Raw genomic sequence first — 21,329 nt, forward strand, 5'->3', positions numbered from 1 at the left:
ATCCTGAAGCACTATGCAGTTTGGGCTTTGTACTTATTGTTTGGGGAACTTTTTGTTCATCTGTTTTGTTATTTTTAAGACAATGTCTCTCAGTTGCCTGGAACTTGCTGAGTAGGTTCTGCTGTCTGGGCAGTGAGCCTCAGGGATCCACTGTCTCTGCCTCCCTTGTGTTGGGGTCACAAGGAGGTGCCATCACACCCAGCTTTCTGATTAGGTTCTAGTGATCCAAGGCAGGTCCTTGTGCCGTTGACTGAGCAGCTCCCCTCCCTCTTAATGTATGCCATTCTCTAAATTCTCTGGCCCAGACCCTCCTTGATGTCATTAGCCCATTGTTGCCATCACGCCAACTTCATGGCCCACATGGCACAAGTGAATCGTCTCACTCCTACAAGACAGTCTGTGCCCTAAAGGGACTTCAACTGTGTTGCCAAATTCTCAAGGGGAGACCCAGGCTGATGGAGCATGTCTGAGGCGACACTCAGAGAAAGTCTGGGGTTTAACATGCCAAAGCCTGGCAATGATAGCCAGTTCAACGTGGATGTGTTTAGGCAGGTGATTGGTAGGCCACTGATTGACTGCACCTTTGGGTCCCAGGCCTGGACACTGTTGAGAAATGTTGTATCCAGTCCCTGAAGGAAGTCCCTGCAGGAAGCAGTCCCCTTGCCTGCTCTTGGCTACCTCCCTGTGGCTAGTGCTCACGCTGGCTGTTTCAGGGCCTTGTAGGAACAGGAGCACAATAACATGGACACAGGGAACCCCGCTGTGTGGCCTGGAGGCTTTCAAGACCACCTTTTCCAACAGCATCATCACTACCTGTACTGGTGTTGGTGTGGCTTTCTGACTTGCTGGTGCTGCTCCTGGAGATGCATTTCCAGGTTACTTAGAAGTCAAGTTCAGAAGCAACAGCTGGCCCACAGGCAGCTTCCCCCTGTCCTCCTCACTCCAAAGCTAACCAGCGTGGGACCACCAGAGAAGAGATAAAACTTAGCTGACTGTGGGCCTGGGGAGAATCATCCAACAAAGAGCTTGCCTTGCAAGCATGAGGATCTGAGTTTGATCAATCCCCAGAAGCCATGAAAAGTTGCTGGGAGTGATGGCACATGCCTGCCATCCCAGGCTGGGGAGGTAGAGACAGGCAGATCCCTGGGGCTCTCTGGCCAGCCGCCTAGCTTACTTGCCAAGTTCCACATTCATTAAGAAATCATCTTAATAAGCAAGGTAGACAAGCTCCTGAAGAGTGTCACCCAGTGTTGACCCCTGGCCGCAACACAAACTCAAACACACTGCACTCACAACATAAAAGTGATAACGATCAGTCCCCGAGGCGTGTTTTCCTGCTCCCCCCCCCCCCTCCTCAGCAAGGCAGGCAGGGAGCGGGGAGGAGCACCAGTGTTGCAAGCCACTGTTGACTAGTCTGCAGTCATGCACAGCAGGACTTGTGATGTGAGCCACCTGAGCTCAGCGAGCCGCTGAGTAATGCGCAAACAGCAGAGCACATGGAGATGACTCGCTTCGCTAACGCCACCAACCATGAGTCAGTCTTGTTCGGGGGGCTGCTCCAGCAGGGACCTGAGCCTTTTGCAGGGTCAGACCCGTCTCTCCCCACTAGCAAATGCTGTTCCAGCTTGTTTTACCACAGTGCAATTACCGGCCAAAATCTAAGCTCGGCCAAAATCTAAGCTCGTTGGGATCTGTCAGATAGAGAAACAGGTCCAGAGATGGTGTCTCAGAGACCCACAGGCCAGTGGTCAGGAAAGAAACAGGTCCTTCAACTCCTGGTCCTTCATGGCCTTCAAACAGCAAGATGAAGCAGCCTGCCCTACAATAATAAAGAATGGGAAACTGGGTGGGCTCAGCCCATAGAGTTTGTTTAGAAAGCAGAAAGCCCTGGGTTCCATCCCAGCATCACCCACAGCCTAGCCGTGTGGCACAAACTTGAAATTATGGCACTTACTTGGGAAGTGGAGGTAGGAGGATCAGAATTGAAGGTCATCCTTGGCTACCTTGTGAGCTGGAGGACAGCTTGTGTTACAGGAGACCTTGTCGCAAAACAGAAACAAAAACCAGGCCATCTTTTCTCACTGTACAGGCAGTGGCCATAGATGGCATTTTCTTGACTCCTTTAGTTTCTTTTGTAAACTTTGCAGCCATTGTTGCTTAGTCCCTGGATTCATTTTTAATATTCTATTCCGGTAACAGGCTTACACGAGGTTTTTTTTCTTCCTGCGGAAGTAGTTACACACACACACACACACACACACACACACACGTCTGAGTCAGTCTCCTTGTAGGAGAGGCAGAGAGCAGCCTGCTTAGCCTCCTTTCTTTCTTGCTTTTCTGATGGCAGATTAAAGGGCTAGCATTCAGGACTGACTGGGAAATGATGGCGGTCCTGGAGGCAGCTGGGAGGGGAGGCAGCTGGGAGGGGAGGCAGCTGGGAGGGGAGGCAGCTGGGAGGGGAGGCAGCTGGGAGGGGAGGCAGCTGGGAGGGCTGTGGGTCCATAGATGGAGGGGACACAGCCCTGAAACACTGCCTTTCCACTATCCTGACTGGGGCTGGAAAACAGTGTGGTATAGCCATGCTTAAGGAACATGGGCTTCTTTTGTTGGCTGAGGGTAAGATATGAGACAGAGCCTCAATGAGTAGCCCAGGCTAGATTTGCACAATGATCCTCCTGACTCAGCTTCCCAAGTGCTGGAATTATAGTCATGCACTCCCAGGCCCAGCTGAGGGTCTGTATATCCTGGGACTCTCTGGTCTCTTAATCAAGCTGAGATCAGCCATCAGCCAGGAAGGGAGCTGGGACTTTGAGAAACCAGCTCAATCGTTGTCTCTTGTTCCCTTAATCCCTAAAATGGGGGTATAGAGCTCTCTGTCTTGAGGAGACATCATGAGATTAATTACCTTTTAAAGATTTTATTTATTTACTTATTTACTGTTATTGTTTTTCCAAGATAGGGGTTTTCGGTGTCCTGGAACTCACTCTGTAGACCAGGCTGGCCTTGAATTCAGAGATCTGACTGCCTCTGCCTCCCAAGTGCTAGGATTAAAGGCCTGTGCCACTGCTACCTGGCTCAAAGATTTATTTTTAATAACTCCTGTATGTCCATGTATGGGTATGTGCATATGAGTGCAAGAACTCTTAAAGACCAGAGAAAGGTATCGGAGCCCCTGGAATGGGAGTTACAGGTGGTGAACTGCCAGACGTGGGCGCCAAGAACCAAAGCTGGGTCCTCTGCAAGAGCAGCAAGTGCTTTTACTGTTGTGCCATCTCTCCACCCAGTGTGGCTTTCAAATACCTGGGGAGTGCTTAGAATATGCCTGGCACACGTTAGCTGTTCAGCAAAGCGTGAACATAGCCGTGGCTTTCTCACTCTTGTCTTTTGGTGCTCAGTCACATGTGCTCCAGGGTGACGGACGCGCTCCAGGGTGACGTGTGCTCTCGGGTACCAGCTTTTGCTCATTGTGGTCATGGTTTCCCTTCTGCCAGGTCCTGGCCAACAAGAGCCGCCTCTGGGTTGAGGAAGAAGTCTGGCGCATGGAGATATACCTTTCCATGGGCGTGCTGGCCCTGGGTATGCTGTCGCTGCTGGCTGTCACCTCACTTCCCTCCATTGCCAACTCACTCAACTGGAAAGAGTTCAGCTTCGTACAGGTAAAGCAGATTTCTCTTTAGCGCCAGCTGCAGCTTGGTCCTGAGCCAGCCTAGTTTTGTGCTCTCTGAACGATTTCAGCTTAGATCCCGGTTGTTATGGGACACTGGGTCAGGTGCTGAGGACTCCCCATCTTGTAGGGTCTCCCAGCCTCCTGATCCTGCTTCAACTTGCCCAGGGCAAGTTAGACTTCCTGATCCTGGGAAGTCTGTCATGTAGAGATCTGACAAGGACGGTGGACAGAGCCTGGGACCCTGGGCTGAACTTCCTCAGGGGACTGAGTACTTCCTTAATCATTGCAGGAGCCTGGTGTCCATGGGAGGCAGTGAGCTATGAGTGCTCTCAGAGACTCCTTCCTCAACATTAAACACACCCTCAGCTCAGTCTCTACCGACACACACACACACCCTCAGCTCAGTCTCTACCGACACACGACACACACACACCCTCAGCTCAACCTCTGCTGACACACACACACCCTCAGCTCAACCTCTGCTGACACACACACACCCTCAGCTCAACCTCTGCTGACACACACACACACCCTCAGCTCAGCCTCTATCAACACACAGACATACACACACACACACCCTCAGCTCAACCTCCATCGACACACACACACACACCCTCAGCTCAGCCTCCACCGACACACACACACACACACCCTCAGCTCAGCCTCCATCAACACACAGACACACACACACACCCTCAGCTCAACCTCCATCGACTCACACACACACACCCTCAGCTCAGCCTCTGCTGACACACACACACCCTCAGCTCAGTCTCCATCAACACACACACACACACCCTCAGCTCAACCTCCACCGACACACACACACACACACACCCTCAGCTCAACCTCCACCGACACACACACACACACCCTCAGCTCAACCTCCACCGACACACACACACACACCCTCAGCTCAGCCTCTGCTGACACACACACACCCTCAGCTCAGCCTTCGTCAACACACACACACACACACCCTCAGCTCAACCTTTGCTGACACACACACACCCTCAGCCCAGTCTCCATCAACACACAGACACACACACACACCCTCAGCTCAACCTCCATCGACACACACACACACACCCTCAGCTCAACCTCCATCAACACACACACACACCCTCAGCTCAACCTCCATCGACACACACACACACACACCCTCAGCTCAACCTCTGCTGACACACACACACCCTCAGCTCAACCTCCATCGACACACACACACACACACCCTCAGCTCAACCTCTGCTGACACACACACACCCTCAGCTCAGCCTTCGTCAACACACACACACACACACCCTCAGCCCAACCTGGTGCCTGGTTCCACTGTGGGACAGGTGGGAACTGGTTTGAGGACGGCTCTGTAATTAGATCAAGCAGTGTTTCCTAAATGATGATGTTTCTTGGACCAATTCAGAGAAAAAAGTATGAAGACTGGGGTGTCACTTAGAGGTAGAGTACTTGCTAAGTATGTGTAAGAGAAAGATAGATAAATAGACAGACAGACAGACATAGATATTGATTGATAGATGCTGATAGATGATAGAGATTGTAGAGATTGATAGTAGATAGATAGATAGATAGATAGATAGATAGATAGATAGATAGATAGATAGATAGATAGGATGGTTCATGTTGGTATAGGTGTATGGATAGATGGATAGACAGATGGATGAATGAATGCATGCGTGACTCGATGATGATAGGTAGACAGACAGGTGGCAGTTCTCCAATACATAAATTATGGATTACTTCCTGTAACAGAGTCACAGTATACCGTGGCATACCAGAGATTCTAGTGCAGTTTGTACACACAAACTTCTGATAACTGGCTATTTGTGAACACCGCCACCACAATTCTGTTTCTCAGCTCACAGCTGCCAACACTCAGGGACGCAACGCTGCAGGGAAAGGGTTTCCTTGCAGTTTTCAAGGCAGTGGCCAGTCTGAACACACACTGTACCGGGCATCACTATAGGCTAGGATACAGCTGGGAGCAAGGTGAGCAGAGATTGTAAGGGACACAACCCGTATGGGGGACATGTCTCAAATTTCCTGGGCACCCCCCAGTGTTCTTCAAAAAGTACAAGAGGGTCAGTGCTGGCAGAGCAACTCATCCCTCTGGTGGTGGATGGAGGCTGACTCATCTCGGCTCCTGCCAATCGTATTGTATCAGGGCAGAGAACAGCCGTCTCCACCCCCACTGTCAACCACAATCGGCAGCTTCTCTGCTCAACAAGGACTCAGAGGGACAGTGACAGAATACTGCTCTTATATAATCCAAATTAATTCTTCGTGACTGAGACCCTTAGCGTACCTTAGAACCAAACGGTTGTGGCTGAGTTTTAAAGCAAGGCTGTGAATCTCCAGGGCTGTGCTTCTCCCAGAAGAGAGGGCTCAGGGCTGACACAGGCTGGCCTAAGAGGGTGGGGAGGGAAGGAATTTTCTTGATCTGCCACTAATCCCTGTTTGTCTCACACCCAAATCTCGGATTTCTCACTTGCCGCCTCAAGGATCCTGGGTATGTGGTTTGGTCACAATTAAAACAGGCTGTGGGTCGCTTCCCTTTCCAGAAAGTTCTTCCCTTAAGCAGCTGTAGATTACATGCTCCGGCTCTGGCTGCTGGAGGAAGCCTATGGATTTGGTTTTGTTAGCAAAAGCTGACTGGGACTCCAGAAGCCATGCTTTGCTTTACATATTGAAGCGAGTGGGTGGAACGGCAGGGATTCATTTAGTGGGGTCTGATGTCTGCACTCTAGCCCCAGAAACCTCGTGCTCTCTCTCCCGAGAACCCAGTGTGGAGGAGGGTCTGCCAGGGGCTCCTCAGTGCCAGCACCACCTGCTCTGCAAGTGGGCCGGCCATGCCCCTGCCCCCAACTCTCAATTTGCACTCCTGAAAAATGAAATTAATGCTATAAGAGAAATGTTTGTGAGACAACGTGAAAAATTATGGGTGAAAGGAAAACAGCACATGGCTACTCTTCTTGGGGTGTCTGGTCACAGCCCTACTCTCTCTGATAAGCACCAACTATCTGCTTGTTTTGGTTTGGGGAACGGTGTCTGACTGTGTTACGTAGGCTGGCCTAGCTGGGAGGATGTGCGTTGACTAACTCCCAACTATTACTATCTCTGTGTGTCTCCTTCTCGATGCTGGGTTATACCTGGCTGTGCTCTGGGCATTTGTAATGCATAGTGCACTTCTTATTGTCAGCCACCATCAAAAAGGTCCATAGCAGGTTTTAAAGCACAAAGCATTTCTAGAGAGATAGGGCCTTGCTACCAAAGGGCTCAGGGACAGCCTGGAAGTCGGGGTGACCCTAAATGTGCATGCTGCCCTCCAGTGGCAGAAACAGAGCCTTCCTGCTCCATCAGCCGCCTGTCGCCTTGGTTTGGAGCTTCCCACTCAGCACCTCCCTGTAGCCACCTAGGACCACAAGGAAGAATGTGAGCAGGATCCATGGGAAGCGCAGGCTTTCTGTGCCCAGTAACAGCTGGGTTTTTTCTTTATAATTCATCTATTTATTTCACATCCTGGCCACAGCCTCCCCCACCATCCTCCCCTCCCAGTCCCTCTCCCTCATTGCTCCTTCCCACTTCCCCAATCCCCTCCTCTTCCCTCTCCATCCAGGAAAGGGCAGGTCTCCCGCAAGTGTCTACAAAGCATGGCACATCGAACAAGCTGCAGTTAGGCTGGGCACCTCCCATGTATTATGACTGGGCAAGACGACCCAGTATGAGAAGCAGGGTCCCAAAGTCAGCGAAAGAGACAGTCCCTGCTCAGCTGGGGGTTTTGAGGGAAGCTCTGGCCTTCTGGAGCAGGGAAGAGCCATTGGATTTAGAAACCTATTAGTGTTTCGAAGAGCCCGGGCCAACCCTTGGCCTAGAATGCTCTATTTAGCTGAGCTGAGAGCCATCGAAATACTGATCTCATTAAAAGACTGCATATGCCTGCATTTAACCTTTTGTTTCCAAGGCGATTTGGGTATTGTTTTGTTTAGTTTTGGGGGCAGGGTCCCATTTAGTTCAGGCTGGCCTCAAACTTAATCTGTGTAGTCACGGAAAACATCGAATGCCTGCCTGATCCTTCTGCCTCAACCTCCCAAGTGCTGGGGTCTCAGGCATGTACCATCACACCCGTTTCTGTGGGACTGTGATGAAATCCAGGGCTGACTTATACCCTTAACTCATTTGTTTCCTTTGGGAGACAGGATCCCATGAAGCCCAGGCTAGCCTCAAACTGGCTACATAGTTGAGGATGACCTTGAATAGACCCTCCTGCCTCTGCCTCCCAAATGCTGAGATTATGTGTGTGTACACCAGTTCTTGTTTATGGCGGGGGGGCGGGGCAGGGGGTAGGTCCCAGGGACTTCAACATGCTGGACAAACAGTGCACTCCTGAGCTGTATCCCCAGCCCCCCCACAATAGAGTTAGAAGTTTTCAGTTTGGGTTAGTGTTTGTTTGGGTGTTTTTGTTTAGCATAGTCTGTATTGAACCTTCCCTATTCAGTCAAACTCCATAGCATTATGGTGTCCAGGGGTCTGCAGAGCCCCTGCGTAGATGACCCTGGTGCAGCCCTGAAAGCCTAGTTCTGACCCCGAGTTACAGGCACTTCCTCTGACCTTGCCTGATGCAGCCGCTGTCTGAAATAATGACAAGGACTAGCCTGACCCACACTTGATGAGAGATGGCCGAGACCCTTCATGCTGTGGTACTTGGGTGCCAGCAGTAGCCACAGCTAACCAGCTTCTGTGTAACAGAAGTGGCACTGACTTGGTGTGTATGTCTTGAGGGGTTATTAATGGCTTCATGGCAGCTCTTTTTCTTCTCATTTCCTTTGGTTATTCTAGAATTTTTTTTTTTTAAAAAAAAAATTGTTCCCAACGACAGAGAGAATTTTAGGAAAAACAAACTCTGAAAACATCGAGGCTTCCCAGCAGGCCTGGAAAATCTAAAGGCTTTCTGGCTATCAGCCCTGCTAGAAACTACTAGCCCAGAATTGGGATTCCTGGCACGTGTATCACGGGATGCAGAAAACAAAGAAAAGAGGGGCTATGAGGTGCTGCCTGTGGCTGGTGGCAGGTGGACCCCGGGAAGGTCTCCATAGGACCAGCATGCTGGTCTTCTCAGTCTTCAGATGGAGTGCTGAAGACAGGAGCCCACATGGGTCAAACACTGGCGTATCACAGAAGAGATGCTGGGCCCTCACCGTCCTTGGCCTCTGTGGGGTCTTACTGCTGCTTGCGTATCAGGAAGCCTGTGGCACACATGGGGTCCGTGGTTCTCTAAAGAACTAGAGCTGGGCCCTCACCAATAGAGCAGCCTGGGTGCTGGGCCCTGCGTGGGTTCTAGAAGGGTGTGGGTGAGAGGGTTTCTAAAATTAGTGGCTTAGTCCTGGTGACACATTTGTATCATCTGCTGAACTCTGAAAAACACCAGATGACTGAGCTCCACCCTAAACTAGTTGAATTTGAATTTCCCAGGGCTGGGGTGGTGCAACTCCTGCTTCCCCACGCGCTTCCCAGGTGATTTTAACATCCAGCTTCCGTTTGGAGCCAGCCTCCAATTGACCAACACTTAGAAATAAAATCCAGTGGAGAGAGAACGGGGAGGGGAGCTCTTACTTCATTTGGGTATCTTATTTAGAGCGGGAACAGAGCGAGGAAGATGGCTCAGTGGTTAAAATGCTTGCCACACAACTTGAGGACCAGAGTTTTAGTTTCTAGAACCCACATGAATTCTGGGTAGGCATGGTGGCCCACCTGTAATTCCAACCTCAGAAGATAGAGATGGGAACCCTAAGCAAGCTAGCTAGTGAAACGAGGCTCATCAGCAAGCCCTGGGTTTGACTGAGAGACCCTGCCTCAATTAATAAGGTAGAAGAGCGATCACAGATGATTCCAACATTAATCTCAGACCTCCACATGACATGTATGCACTTATGTGCGTACACACACACATATGCATGCACACATGTGTATTCACATACATGTGTGTTCCCCACACACAAATGGAAAATGGAAAAAAATATATCCAGGCAGCTACCCATGAATACAGTGTGCAGCCACTGGGAAATGTTTGTTGTGATGCTTCACTGGAACATCACAAGCAAATCCTTCTGAGTGATGCTCTTTCTCTGGCTGGAACTCACCATCCTGGTTTAATACAAGAGCAGGTGCAAGTGGCAAGGATAAAGCGCAACGCATGATAGCCCCATCTATTCATCTGTACTATTTCAGTTTTGCTGTGCTGTGGATGGACCCCGGGATTTTCTACATGCTAGGCTAGGCAGAGGCTTTCCCACTGAGCCAGCCCCCAGCCCCACCAGACCCCAGTCCCTTTTAGAATGGAATCTGAGGTGAGCTCAAACAAGGAGGCATCACAGACAAGCCCCCAACGCTATGTTGACAGGCCTGGCTAGGAAGAAATCTAGGAGGCCAGTTGTTGTTGCTTTTCTAGAAAGCCCCAAACCAATGTCTATGGAGCTCAGCCCCATGAATGTGCAGCCTCTTTAGGTCATACCAGTGTGACAGCTTCTTGAAGAAAGCAGTGCTTTTTGCTTGATGATGACCACCACATAATCCTCCAGCCTAAATCCTCAGTGGTTCTAGTGGTCACAGAATTCATCCAGAGTTGTCTAGACCTCTCCTTTTGCCCCACAAAGCTCACGATACTCACACCCACACCTTGCTTAGGCTTGTTGCTGTAATCTCCTGCTTGTTACTGAAGTTGATGACACACTGTGCTCAGGACCACTGCCAGTCAATCCCAGCAGGGCATGACAAGATCAGCATCTCCTGTCTGTGATCCATGAGAATGCAGCCTGGGCCAGGAGGTTGCGCACCTTTAATCCCAGCACTCGGGAGGCAGAAGCAGGTGGGTCTCTGAGTTTGAGGCCAGCTTGAACTACAGAGAAAGTTTCAGGACAGTCAGAACTACACAGAAAAACCCTGTCTCAAAAAAATAAAAAACAAAAACAAAGAAGGAAGTAGAGGAGGAAAGGGAAAGTGAGAGTCCAGTGTCCATTGGCTGTTCTTGCCTGGAAATAACTTGCAAAAGCCACTTATACCTGCAAGGGTGGGAAACTATTGTAAGAATGTTCAGACAGTTCCGTCTGGGGCAGCAATGCTCATAAGACTACAACACCATTCAGTTTTTCCAAGTGAGAGATATGGCTGATGAGGTTCTAAGTTAGTGCTGGGTAGGAGATGAAGTCAACAAACACAGTGCGTCCTGGTGGTCATGTGAGGTTTTCTGTACAGTGCCAGGTCACCAGACTACAGGCCCCTGGAGCCACCGTCACTGCTGGTGCTGAGTCCTGTACGCAAACCAGCAAACTCTTTACCTTGTGTTTCTCTATCATCTAAATGTCTGTCTGGGATGGGGTCTCACTATGAAGCTCTGGCTGTCCTAGCCACTGTGTAGACCAGGCTGGCCTCGAACTCACAGAGATCTGCCAACCTCTGCCTCTCGAGTGACGGCATTAAAGGAGCGTTCCACCATGTCCAGCTACCTGTTTCTCTTTAAGACAATTTATAATGAATTCCCTTCTTGATTCAGCCTTACCTCAGCCAGGCATTACATGCTAGCAGGCTTTTGTTTCTATTCTAATACATATGAAATCAATAGAATGTTTTTTAAAAGCGCCTTCGGTATAATTCTATCTAAAAGTTTCCTGGGAATCATCAGAAGTCCAAATGTCATAGTTGGAAGAAGATGCAAAAGAGGACGAAAGGCATGGTTGTCTGTCAATCCTTAAATGCCGTTAGTCTGGAAGTATGGCTCCTGTTTTCATCCAGGGACACTGGAGTCCGCCCAGATGGTTTAGGAAATAATCATTGTGCCACCCGTAGGAAGAGCAGAGGGCTTGGGTTGTAGCTTAGGTGGCGGGCAAAAAAAAGCCCTGGATTCTCTCCTCCACAGGGGAGATCAGGAGGTCAAGGCCATCCTCAGCTAGATACTGAGTTTGAGGCTAGACTGGATGAGAAGCCCAGTTCAGAAGAAGTGAAGGAGAGAGAGGAGGGCGGAGGGCCAGGGCCAGCAACATAGCTCGGTAGTTGAGGTAGTTGCGGTTGCCAAGGCTGCCAAGCTAAGCTTCATCTCTGAGACTCATATGGGGAGGGAGAAAAGTCACTTCCTCAAGCTGGCCTCTGACCTCCACACACCAAATAAAAAGTAGAAAAAAATATAGGAGAAAGAAGTGGGGCTGGGATTGGAATTCAGCAGAGCTCTCGCATCCGTGGTCCTCCTCTCTCATTTCCGCCTCCTTTCTTCCCACAGTCCACGCTGGGCTTCGTGGCCCTGATGCTGAGCACGCTGCACACACTCACCTATGGCTGGACCCGTGCCTTTGAAGAAAACCACTACAAGTTCTACCTGCCGCCTACGTTCACACTCACGCTGCTCCTGCCCTGTGTGATCATCCTGGCCAAGGGCCTCTTCCTCCTTCCCTGCCTCAGCCGCAGACTCACCAAGATCCGCAGAGGCTGGGAGAAAGATGGTGCTGTCAAGTTCATGCTGCCTGCCGACCACATGCGGGGGGAGAAAACAAGCCACGTGTGAGGCCCTGGAAATGGAGACAGGCACAGCTTGTGGGGGCCCTGAGCTGAGTCTTTTCTGGATGCTGCAGATGGAGTGATGATATACGGATAGGTGATTGAGATCTGGATTCCTGGGATGCAGGTTACGCCATGGTATTCAGAGTGACACACCACGCGTGTGATATGTATTCATATATAATACATATATAATAGGATTTGCTATTATTCTTACTTAACTAAGAAGCTGGGTCCCTATATTTCAACTTATGTATTTCAAAACAAGTGCCACACATTGAGTAGCAGATCCCACCCTTGTAACATTGGCAGAGGCAGACGCACACTTGGTATAGGAGAGATTTGTATTTTGTTGGGTCTTTAGTCCTTATTCTCTGTATCCCCTGTTAGCTACAGCCTAAAGTTGGTGCAGAGCTGGGCCAAGAGCTGCCCCTGATGCAGCCTGCCCCACCCCACCCCCAGGGCTAAGAAGGAGGCCTGAGGGTACAGAGGGACTAGGTGCGGACCCTCCTGCTGTCCTGAGCATGTGGGGGTGGGGCTCACCAAGGCGCCCTGGAATTCATGCAGGAGCTTTTGCAGGCCTGTCCTTTCTCCAGGGAAGGATCTGAAGCTGCCGCATCTGATCCTAGCTGAGCTGAGGAGACTGTCCCTCCTCCCTGAAGGTCCAGAGTCACCGTGGAACCTGCAAATTGCTCCTTCTCTGAAGGTGTGAAGTCGCCTCCTCGCTGGAGCCATTAATGAACGTGGTCTTCAGAAGTCTAATTGTTCTCCTCCATTAAGTCGGTGGTGACCCTCCTTTAAACCGCTGTGCCTTCTCGCCTTTCCCGTCATTAACTTGGACATCTCCCTGGATGGAACAGACGCCTGTCGGAGCAGCCCAAGGTGGGGGGTGGGGTAGGGGGCATCAGAGCCTGCAGAAAATAACCAGCCAAACCTCTTGGATACGCCCTGGGGTTGGGGGGAGACTACCTTCATTAAAATTGGTCCCCAAGGAGAGTAACAGGCACCCCTGTTGCTTTTGTGCAGACAGCCTACCTTCTGAGCACCCAGAAACCACATTGGCTCCATGCTCCTCCTATGGGGGTTCCACGGCCCCCATTGTCCATGCTTTTGCCTCTCAGATATGTTCAACCACAAAAGTCTGCAGATATTGTTTTTTGAATTCTTAAAGAGATCATACTCTCATTTTATTATAGCTACAATTTCCTTCGTTGTCATTGCTTGTATTACTGTCTTCCTGTGCTTGGTTTATTAATTAGTCCTAACCATGGGTCCATAAGGGGAAATGTAACTTATGTGTGTGAGTGTGTGCATGTGTGCTTCAGTCTGTCTGCAGTCCCGGAAGTCCTGAATAGACCATACATTATAATTCAAAACAGCTGGGAGGGGCAGGAGGCCAGAACATACCCAGGGCAGAGGGCATCTATCCTCCCAGCCCTGTGGCATCCACACTCAGCACAGTCCCCCCAAATCCTGCAGAGATGGAGTGATCTGCCACCATTACAGAACAGTGATCCCATGGGGCTCCCCTGGGCCAGGAAGCATCTTTTGATGCAGGGAAGGAAGAAGGACCCGCCAATGTACACAGGATGAGATGCTCCTCTTCCCACCAGGCAGGCATCATGAGGGTCCTTAAGTGAGAAAGGGACAGAAGTCCAGTGCAAGAACCTCTCACTAGGCCCATGATGGGCAGAAGTGTCACACTGGAGAGTCAGGCTGCTTCTTGTAGGTATGGGCAGCAGGTATCCTGTTCCAGGAACAGGGCCTAGGACCCGAACATGGCCCACAGAGAAGACCACTGGAGGCAAAGCAGAGATTTCAACATAACAGGGGCCGATGACTTCCCTGCTGACCAAAAGCAAGAGGAACAATGGAAATAGCAAAAGTGGAAGCCATGAGTGGTCCCATCTGGTAGGGATATACTGCCTTCTCCGTCTCTCTGGAGAAATGTTCCCAAGGGAGCAGTGGAACTTCCCCCCTTTCCTTGCCCTACGTCTGCTGCAACTGCTTACAGATGGGAAGTGGGTACTTGTCAATCAGCTCATGGATGGCAGGTGGACCGTGTACTTGGTCCCAAACTTGCATCTGTCCCTGCTTCTCACATCCCTGGCAGTCAGCAGCTTATAGGAGGCTGGCCACTCCCTAAGCCTGGTAATGTCTTTATTGTTTGGGTTCCAGAGTGCCCCAGCCCGGTGCTCTAGGAACTAAACGGCACAGCCTGAAGTGGGCATGCAGTCTGTGGTGGGCGCAGCCACCCTGTCTCATCGTACAGAGCTGTCTCAGAAGCGGTGACAGGGCACAGCTGCCTTTTAAACTTCAGACTTTCCTCTCTGGCAATTGGATCACATGAGCATTGGCTCCTTTGTGGATTCATCCAGTTCCAGAGCCTGTGCTCACTCGGCCAGGTAGGTGGAGGGGTCGCCAGGCTGAGCATTAATCTGTGCTGGACGTGGCGACTGAGGAGTGACAGGCCAGTGATGGAGCAGGCAAGGTCCCCACGGCGCAATCGGGGCTGTAAAAACCACAGTGCCAGAGAAGTGAAAGGCAGGGTTGTCCTCTAGCCTACACACACATGAACACGCGCACACACACACACACACACACACACACACACACAAAACTGTATATTTCCTGGAAGCATATAAAGTACTTTTTTTTTGCCTCACAAATTTCTATAATTCTATAATCAAACATAGTTGATCTCTGCTGAATTAGCTCTCTGATAGCATTCAGAAACCCCACTGCTTCATACACAGTAGAAACTTGGATGTGCTGGCCATGTGAGCCCTACCTCCCCGCCCACGAGGTGAGTAACGTGGCCCTGTTTACCAAGAGCTGATTTCATTTATTGGACCAGAAACCTGGCTTGTTTCTGTAAGTTCTCCATGTAGGATGAACCTAGTTTTCAAAACACCGCCTTAGTCATTAGCGAAAAGTTTCCCTACCCATCAGGCTTCCGCTTCCAAGATCCATCCTGCTACATCCAGTCTCTGGACTGAAAACATGAGTCAGTCTTCTGCTTCCACCATGTAGACTCTGGGACGGAGCTCAGGTCTCAGGAGCACATGGCTTTTCTCACTGGCCTTGAAAACACTCTTTTTAAGGTTCCACTGAACTCTCAGGAAGCAAAAAAATTAGTGGGGCCGAAAATAAATGGGGCGAACAAAGGGCTACTGCCTATTGGGTGCTTCCCGGTGAAAAACAACTTTGCTCACACCAGCTCACCTTCAACAAACCACAGGTGAGAGCATAGCAGCATCCCCAGGGACCTCAGAGAGCAGAACTGGTGTCTTCCAGACATTACCGAACCACTGCATCCCGGAACCCCCGGCAGCCATGGCTGCCTGAACAAGATGGAGTCACTCAAGGGTATTCTGCCTCCAGCTGAGCGCTACTGACAGTTGATGGCTTCTGGAGTAGGGAGACCCTTTTTCAAGGGTGTGGTCCTGGTAGACTGACCACGTTCCAGTGGATGGTCCCTGCCCCATGAATATATGGGCAGCACAAACTGAACTCAGTGGGATGTTAAATCATCAACAACAAAGTCATGAGGTTGTTAGCAAGTAAGAGAGGATTTGGGAGACGCAGGGGGATGAATTGAAGGTAAATATGATCAAAATCCATGTTGTGCATGTATGAAATTCTCAAGAAATTGATTAAAGTATTTTTAAAAGAGATGGAGAGATGAGTTTTTGGTTAAGAGCACTTGCTGCTCTTCCAGAAGACTGGGACTCAGTCTCTAGCATCTACAGGATGGCTCACAACCCTCAGCAACTCCAGTCCCAGGGGACCTAACACCTTCTGGCCTCCGCAGGCACCAGGTATTCATGTGATGCAGAGACAAACGTGCAGGTGAAACATCCATACACATAAAATAAAACAATAATACATTTTTTCAAAAGGAAAAGCAGTTAAAACTAAAGAGATACTAATGGTCCTGGGGCAGGCGATGTGGCACAGGTGAAGAGCATTTGCTGCTCTTGCAGAAGACGGGAGATCAGTGCCCAGTACTCACAGTAGGTGGCTCACAAGCACCTGTAATTCCAGCTCCCAGGGATCCCATATCTGGTCTCAGTAGGCACCTGAGTACACATGGTTCACAATTGGGTGTGTACACATGCACGTGAGCACGCGCACACACACACAAATGCACACACATTCCAAATAAAAATATGTGAAAGGGGGGAGAGGCTGGAGAGCTGGTTCAGAGGTTAATAACGCCTGATCCTCTTGTATAAGATTCCCAGCACCCACATGGTGGCTCACACACATCTGCAAACCCTATTCTAGGGGCTCCAACAGGTTTGCACATGGGGCACATCCATACACACAGGCAAATATTCATACGTATAAAGTGAATAAAAATACTTAAGATAGAAAAGGAGACTCACACACCACCAATTACTGGAGTTGGACACGGAAAGAACTGTGGGAAGGCAAATTGTGAAGAGGGGAAAGCCAAGATTTGCTAAAGCCAGTAAGACTGGGATCTCACTGAAGCAGAGAGCATAGTGTTCACCAGCAGGCAGGGAAACAAATTAAATGTAAGCCACATTCAGACCCAGCGAGCAACTCTGAGAAGCAGCCAGGAAAGACAAAAAGACGGGTCACCTACAGTCATGGAACCATAAGAGATTTCCTGACATGTTGGCGGAAAACAGAAAATAGTATCACAGCTCTTAAAAGACAGAAAGGAAGTGATCGTCTTTATTTATTTGCATATTTAACATTTACAAATATAAGTATGTATTATGCTTTGAGACAGAGTCTTATTATGTAGCCTTGGCCAGCCCGTGACTATGTAGACCAGGCTGGTCTTGAACTAATAGAGACCCACCTGCCTCTGTCTCCCAAGTGCTAGAATTGAAAACGCATGCACCATGCTCAAGTTAGGATTTTACACACACATGAAGCCTCCCTTGGGTTTGATCCCCAGCACCATATAAACCAGACATGGTGGTACAAACCTTCAACTCCAGCACTTGTGAGGAGAATCAGAAGTTCCAGATCATCCTTGGCTCTGTAGAAAGTCTGAGACCAATCTGGGATGCAAACAATCTTGTTAAAAAAAAAAATGAGGGCAAAATGAGTATGTTTCTAGAAAACAATAAGGATGTCATTGTGCACTGAGGTGAACTCACCAATGTCTAAACTCTCTCAACCCCCTGAATCCCCAGTTCTGACAGGGTCTTTCCAACACAAATCCACAGCCCTGAGTTTTTGCATAAACCTAGACATCAGCGTCTACTGAGGCAGAGCCAGGAGTCCGGCTCCAGGGTTTCCTGCTCACAGTCAGTGAACAGGAGCCCCGAGTCCCTGAGAGCCTGCCTTCCAGCACAAGGATGCCACCAGGACAGAAACCAGCCTCCGTGTGCCCCCTTCCCACTACACCTGAGGAGCTCAGGAGGCATCCATGCTAGGTTTTCTATCCAGGAGTCATTGAGATCACGGGGCTGTGGCACTGCAGGGCACCCTGTTCTGGGAGGAGCAAGGATAAGAAAGCTCAGCTGTCTGTACAACTCTTCCTAAGTCGGGGTGCTGCACGTGTGTACATTCTTTCCTAGAACTTTAGGGAAGAAGTGGGGGGGCTGGCTCAGTGGATGAAAACACTTGCTGCACATAAAAATCAGAGTATGTAGTCCCAGGGATGCCTCGGGGAGATGGGAACACAGGAGACTCCCTAGGAGATCAAGGACCAGTTAACCTAGAGTACACAGCACTGAGCAAAAGATTGTATCAAAACAAGGTGGAAAGTAAGGACCAGCACCTGAGGCTGACCTCCAGCCCACACATCACACAAAAATGTGTGCAAAATCACATACACACTCACAGAGTGAAGGAGGGAGAGAGAGAAGAAGGGAGAAAGAAATACAGACAGACAGACAGAGAGGGGGCTGTGTTAGCCAAGGCCCAATGAGCAGTCACCGCAATGAACACAGATAGACTGCACTCTTCATTCAAAAGATAGAGCTTGTGAGGCGTGGCTACGAGACCTTACCCCTGGCTGAGGAGCTACTATCAGGGGATGGCTGATGCAGGAGGGATCATCTGTTTTCTTTAGGGAGTCGGCCCCTGCTAAATCCCCATGCTCCGATGGATGGTAGCGTACCTAGGCACATACTAGTAGCACTAATTCGACTCAGTGGGTCCAACAAAAGATACCATGAAGTTGTGAGAGAAACAAGACAGGGGAGGTCTGAGAGCAATTAAAGGGGAAGGGATGGGGCAGATTTTATCAAAACATACTGTATGCATGCATAAAATAAAAATGCTATTCTGAAAGAATAAACAAAAATATAGTTTAAAAGAGATTGTCTGGACAGTTTCCTGCCATTTCACTAAGGCTACCAACCCAGAGCAGTGAGTCCCTGACTAGAGGGCAGGCCTCAAGGTCCCCGCCAGGGAAAGCGGGCCCCCGCTGCTGGGGCTGCAGTCTCTGCTGTGATCTGCTGGACCTGCTCTGCCTGCGCCCTACTTCCCTTAGTCCCTGGCTCATTGGGGCATCCAGGAGTTCCTGTGTAGGTGCCGAGAAGTTTAATCGGGACGGGTGAGTGTGTGCTATCCTGGGGCAGATGGTCCCGGTAGAGAGCACAAACACCCCTACACTAAGGCTACCCAACCAGAGCGGTGAGTGCCTGCCTAGCGGGCAGGCCTCAGCAACCCCCGAAAGGGAGCGCAGGCACCTCCAGCTTGTATTGCAGTGTCGCCTGTGTTCTACTGGACCCCGCCTGTGTTCTACTGGACCCCGACCGACCCCTTGCATTCGGCCTTCCTTACGCGGGTCATTGGTATACCACGCATCCATGTTTTGGTGTTGAGGAGTTCATCTGGAAGGGAACGGTTCCTGCCCCTACACTGAGGAGATACACCTAGAGAGTTAGTCACAGCAAAGACTGGTCCAAGACGTCAGGCCTCTCCTGGCTCCATTTGAAGGAAAAGATGGGCAGGCGCCAATGCAAGAATTCCCCCAACAACTTGAAAGGCAACGTGACATCACCAGGATCCAGGAATCCCGAAATGAGAAGTCTACACCCTAATCCAGAAGAATTAGAAGAATTCGACTCAAAAGTGAATTTTATGAAAATAATAGAGGACCTTAAACAGGAGGTGAAAAACTGCCACAACCAATTAGAGATTACAAACAAAAAGGTAGAGGAAATGAATAAATCTCTCAAAGATACCCAAGAAAACCAAGAGAAACAAGAAAAAGTAATCAAACAGGTAAGGGAAACGGTTCAAGACTTGAAGAATGAAGTGGAAGTAATAAAGAAAACACAAACCGAGGGAAGGATGGAGATGGAAAATTTGAATAAACGAACAGGAACTACAGAGACAAGTACCACCAACAGATTACAAGAGATAGAAGAAAGAATCTCAGACACTGAAGATACCATAGAGAAAATAAACTCTCTGATCAAAGAAAACAGCATAACCAACAAATTCTCATCACAAAACATTCAGGAAATCTGGGACACAATAAAAAGACCAAACCTAAGAATAATAGGGATAGAAGAAGGAGAAGAAGTACAGCTCAATGGTCCAGAAAATATATTTAATAAAATTATAGAAGAAAACTTTCCCAACCTTAAGAAAGATATTCCTTTGAAGGTCCAAGAAGCATACAGAACACCAAATCGACTGGATCAAAAAAAAACATCTCCTCGTCATATAATAATCAAAACACAAAACATACAGAATAAAGAAAGAATATTAAGAGCTGCAAAGGAAAAAGGTCAAGTTACCTATAAAGGTAAACCTATCAGACTTACACCTGATTTCTCTATGGAAACCATGAAAGCCAGAAGGTCCTGGATAGATATACTGCAGAAACTACGAGACCATGGATGCAAGCCCAGACTACTATACCCAGCCAAGCTTTCGTTCACTATAAATGGAGAAAACAAAGTTTTCCAGGATAAAAACAAATTTAAACAATACGTTGCCACAAATCCAGCCCTTCAGAAAGTAATTGAAGGAAAATCACAAACCAAGGAGTCCAACAATGCCCACAATAACTCAGACATCTAATGACCCTTCACCAGCACAACTTGAAGAAGGGAAACACACAAACTCTACTACCAAAGGAAAGAAGGAAAGAAAGGAAAAATGACCGGAATTAACAACCACTGGTCATTAATATCACTTAATATCAATGGACTCAACTCACCTATAAAGAGGCACAGGCTAAGAGATTGGATACGAAAACAGGATCCAACATTCTGCTGCTTACAAGAAACACACCTCAACCACAAAGACAGACATCTACTCAGAGTAAAGGGCTGGGAAAAGGTTTATCAAGCAAACGGACCTAAGAAACAAGCAGGTGTGGCCATACTAATTTCTAAGAAAGTTGACTTCAAACTAAAATCAATCAAAAGAGATGGAGATGGACATTTTTTACTCATAAAAGGAACAATTCACCAGGATGAAATCTCAATCCTGAATATATATGCCCCTAATATAAAAGCACCCACTTATGTAAAAGAAAAGTTACTAAAACTCAAGGCAGTCATCAAACCACACACACTAATAGTAGGAGATTTCAACACTCCTCTCTCACCAATGGACAGGTCAATCAGACAGAAACCTAACAGAGAAATAAGAGGATTAAGGGAGGTAATGAATCAAATGGACTTAACAGACATCTATAGAACATTCCACCCAAACAGGAAAGAATATACCTTCTTCTCTGCAGCTCATGGAACCTTCTCGAAAATAGACCACATACTCGGTAACAAAGCAAACTTACACAGTTACAAAAAAATATCGGTAACCACCTGTGTCTTATCAGATCACCATGGATTAAAGTTAGAATTCAACAACAATGCTATCCCCAGAAAGCCTATGAACTCATGGAAACTGGACAGTCAACTACTGAACCTCACCTGGATCAAGGAAGAAATAAAGAAAGAAATTAAAGTCTTTCTTGAATTCAATGAAAACGAAGACTCAACATACTCAAACCTATGGGACACTATGAAAGCAGTGCTAAGAGGAAAGTTCATAGCACTAAGTGCCCACTTAAAGAAAACGGAGAAAGCACACATTGGAGACTTAATAGCCCACCTGAAAGCTTTAGAAAAAAAAGAAGCAGACTCACCTAGGA

General features: G+C 48.8%; 1 protein-coding gene across 1 annotated transcript in view; it reads left to right on the plus strand.

The window, feature by feature from the left end:
* Steap3 (STEAP3 metalloreductase) overlaps nt 1-13,492 on the plus strand; it is a 38,853-nt gene extending 25,361 nt beyond the window's left edge. Inside the window, exons 4-5 of the mRNA XM_057770045.1 lie at nt 3,492-3,656; nt 11,949-13,492. Of these exons, the coding sequence (XP_057626028.1) occupies nt 3,492-3,656; nt 11,949-12,230 (447 nt within the window). The 3' untranslated portion in view covers nt 12,231-13,492. The remainder of the gene's footprint in view (nt 1-3,491; nt 3,657-11,948) is intronic.
* The last annotated feature ends 7,837 nt before the right edge of the window (nt 13,493-21,329 follow it).

This window comes from Chionomys nivalis, chromosome 5 (assembly GCF_950005125.1).
Source record: "Chionomys nivalis chromosome 5, mChiNiv1.1, whole genome shotgun sequence".
NCBI lineage: Eukaryota > Metazoa > Chordata > Mammalia > Rodentia > Cricetidae > Chionomys > Chionomys nivalis.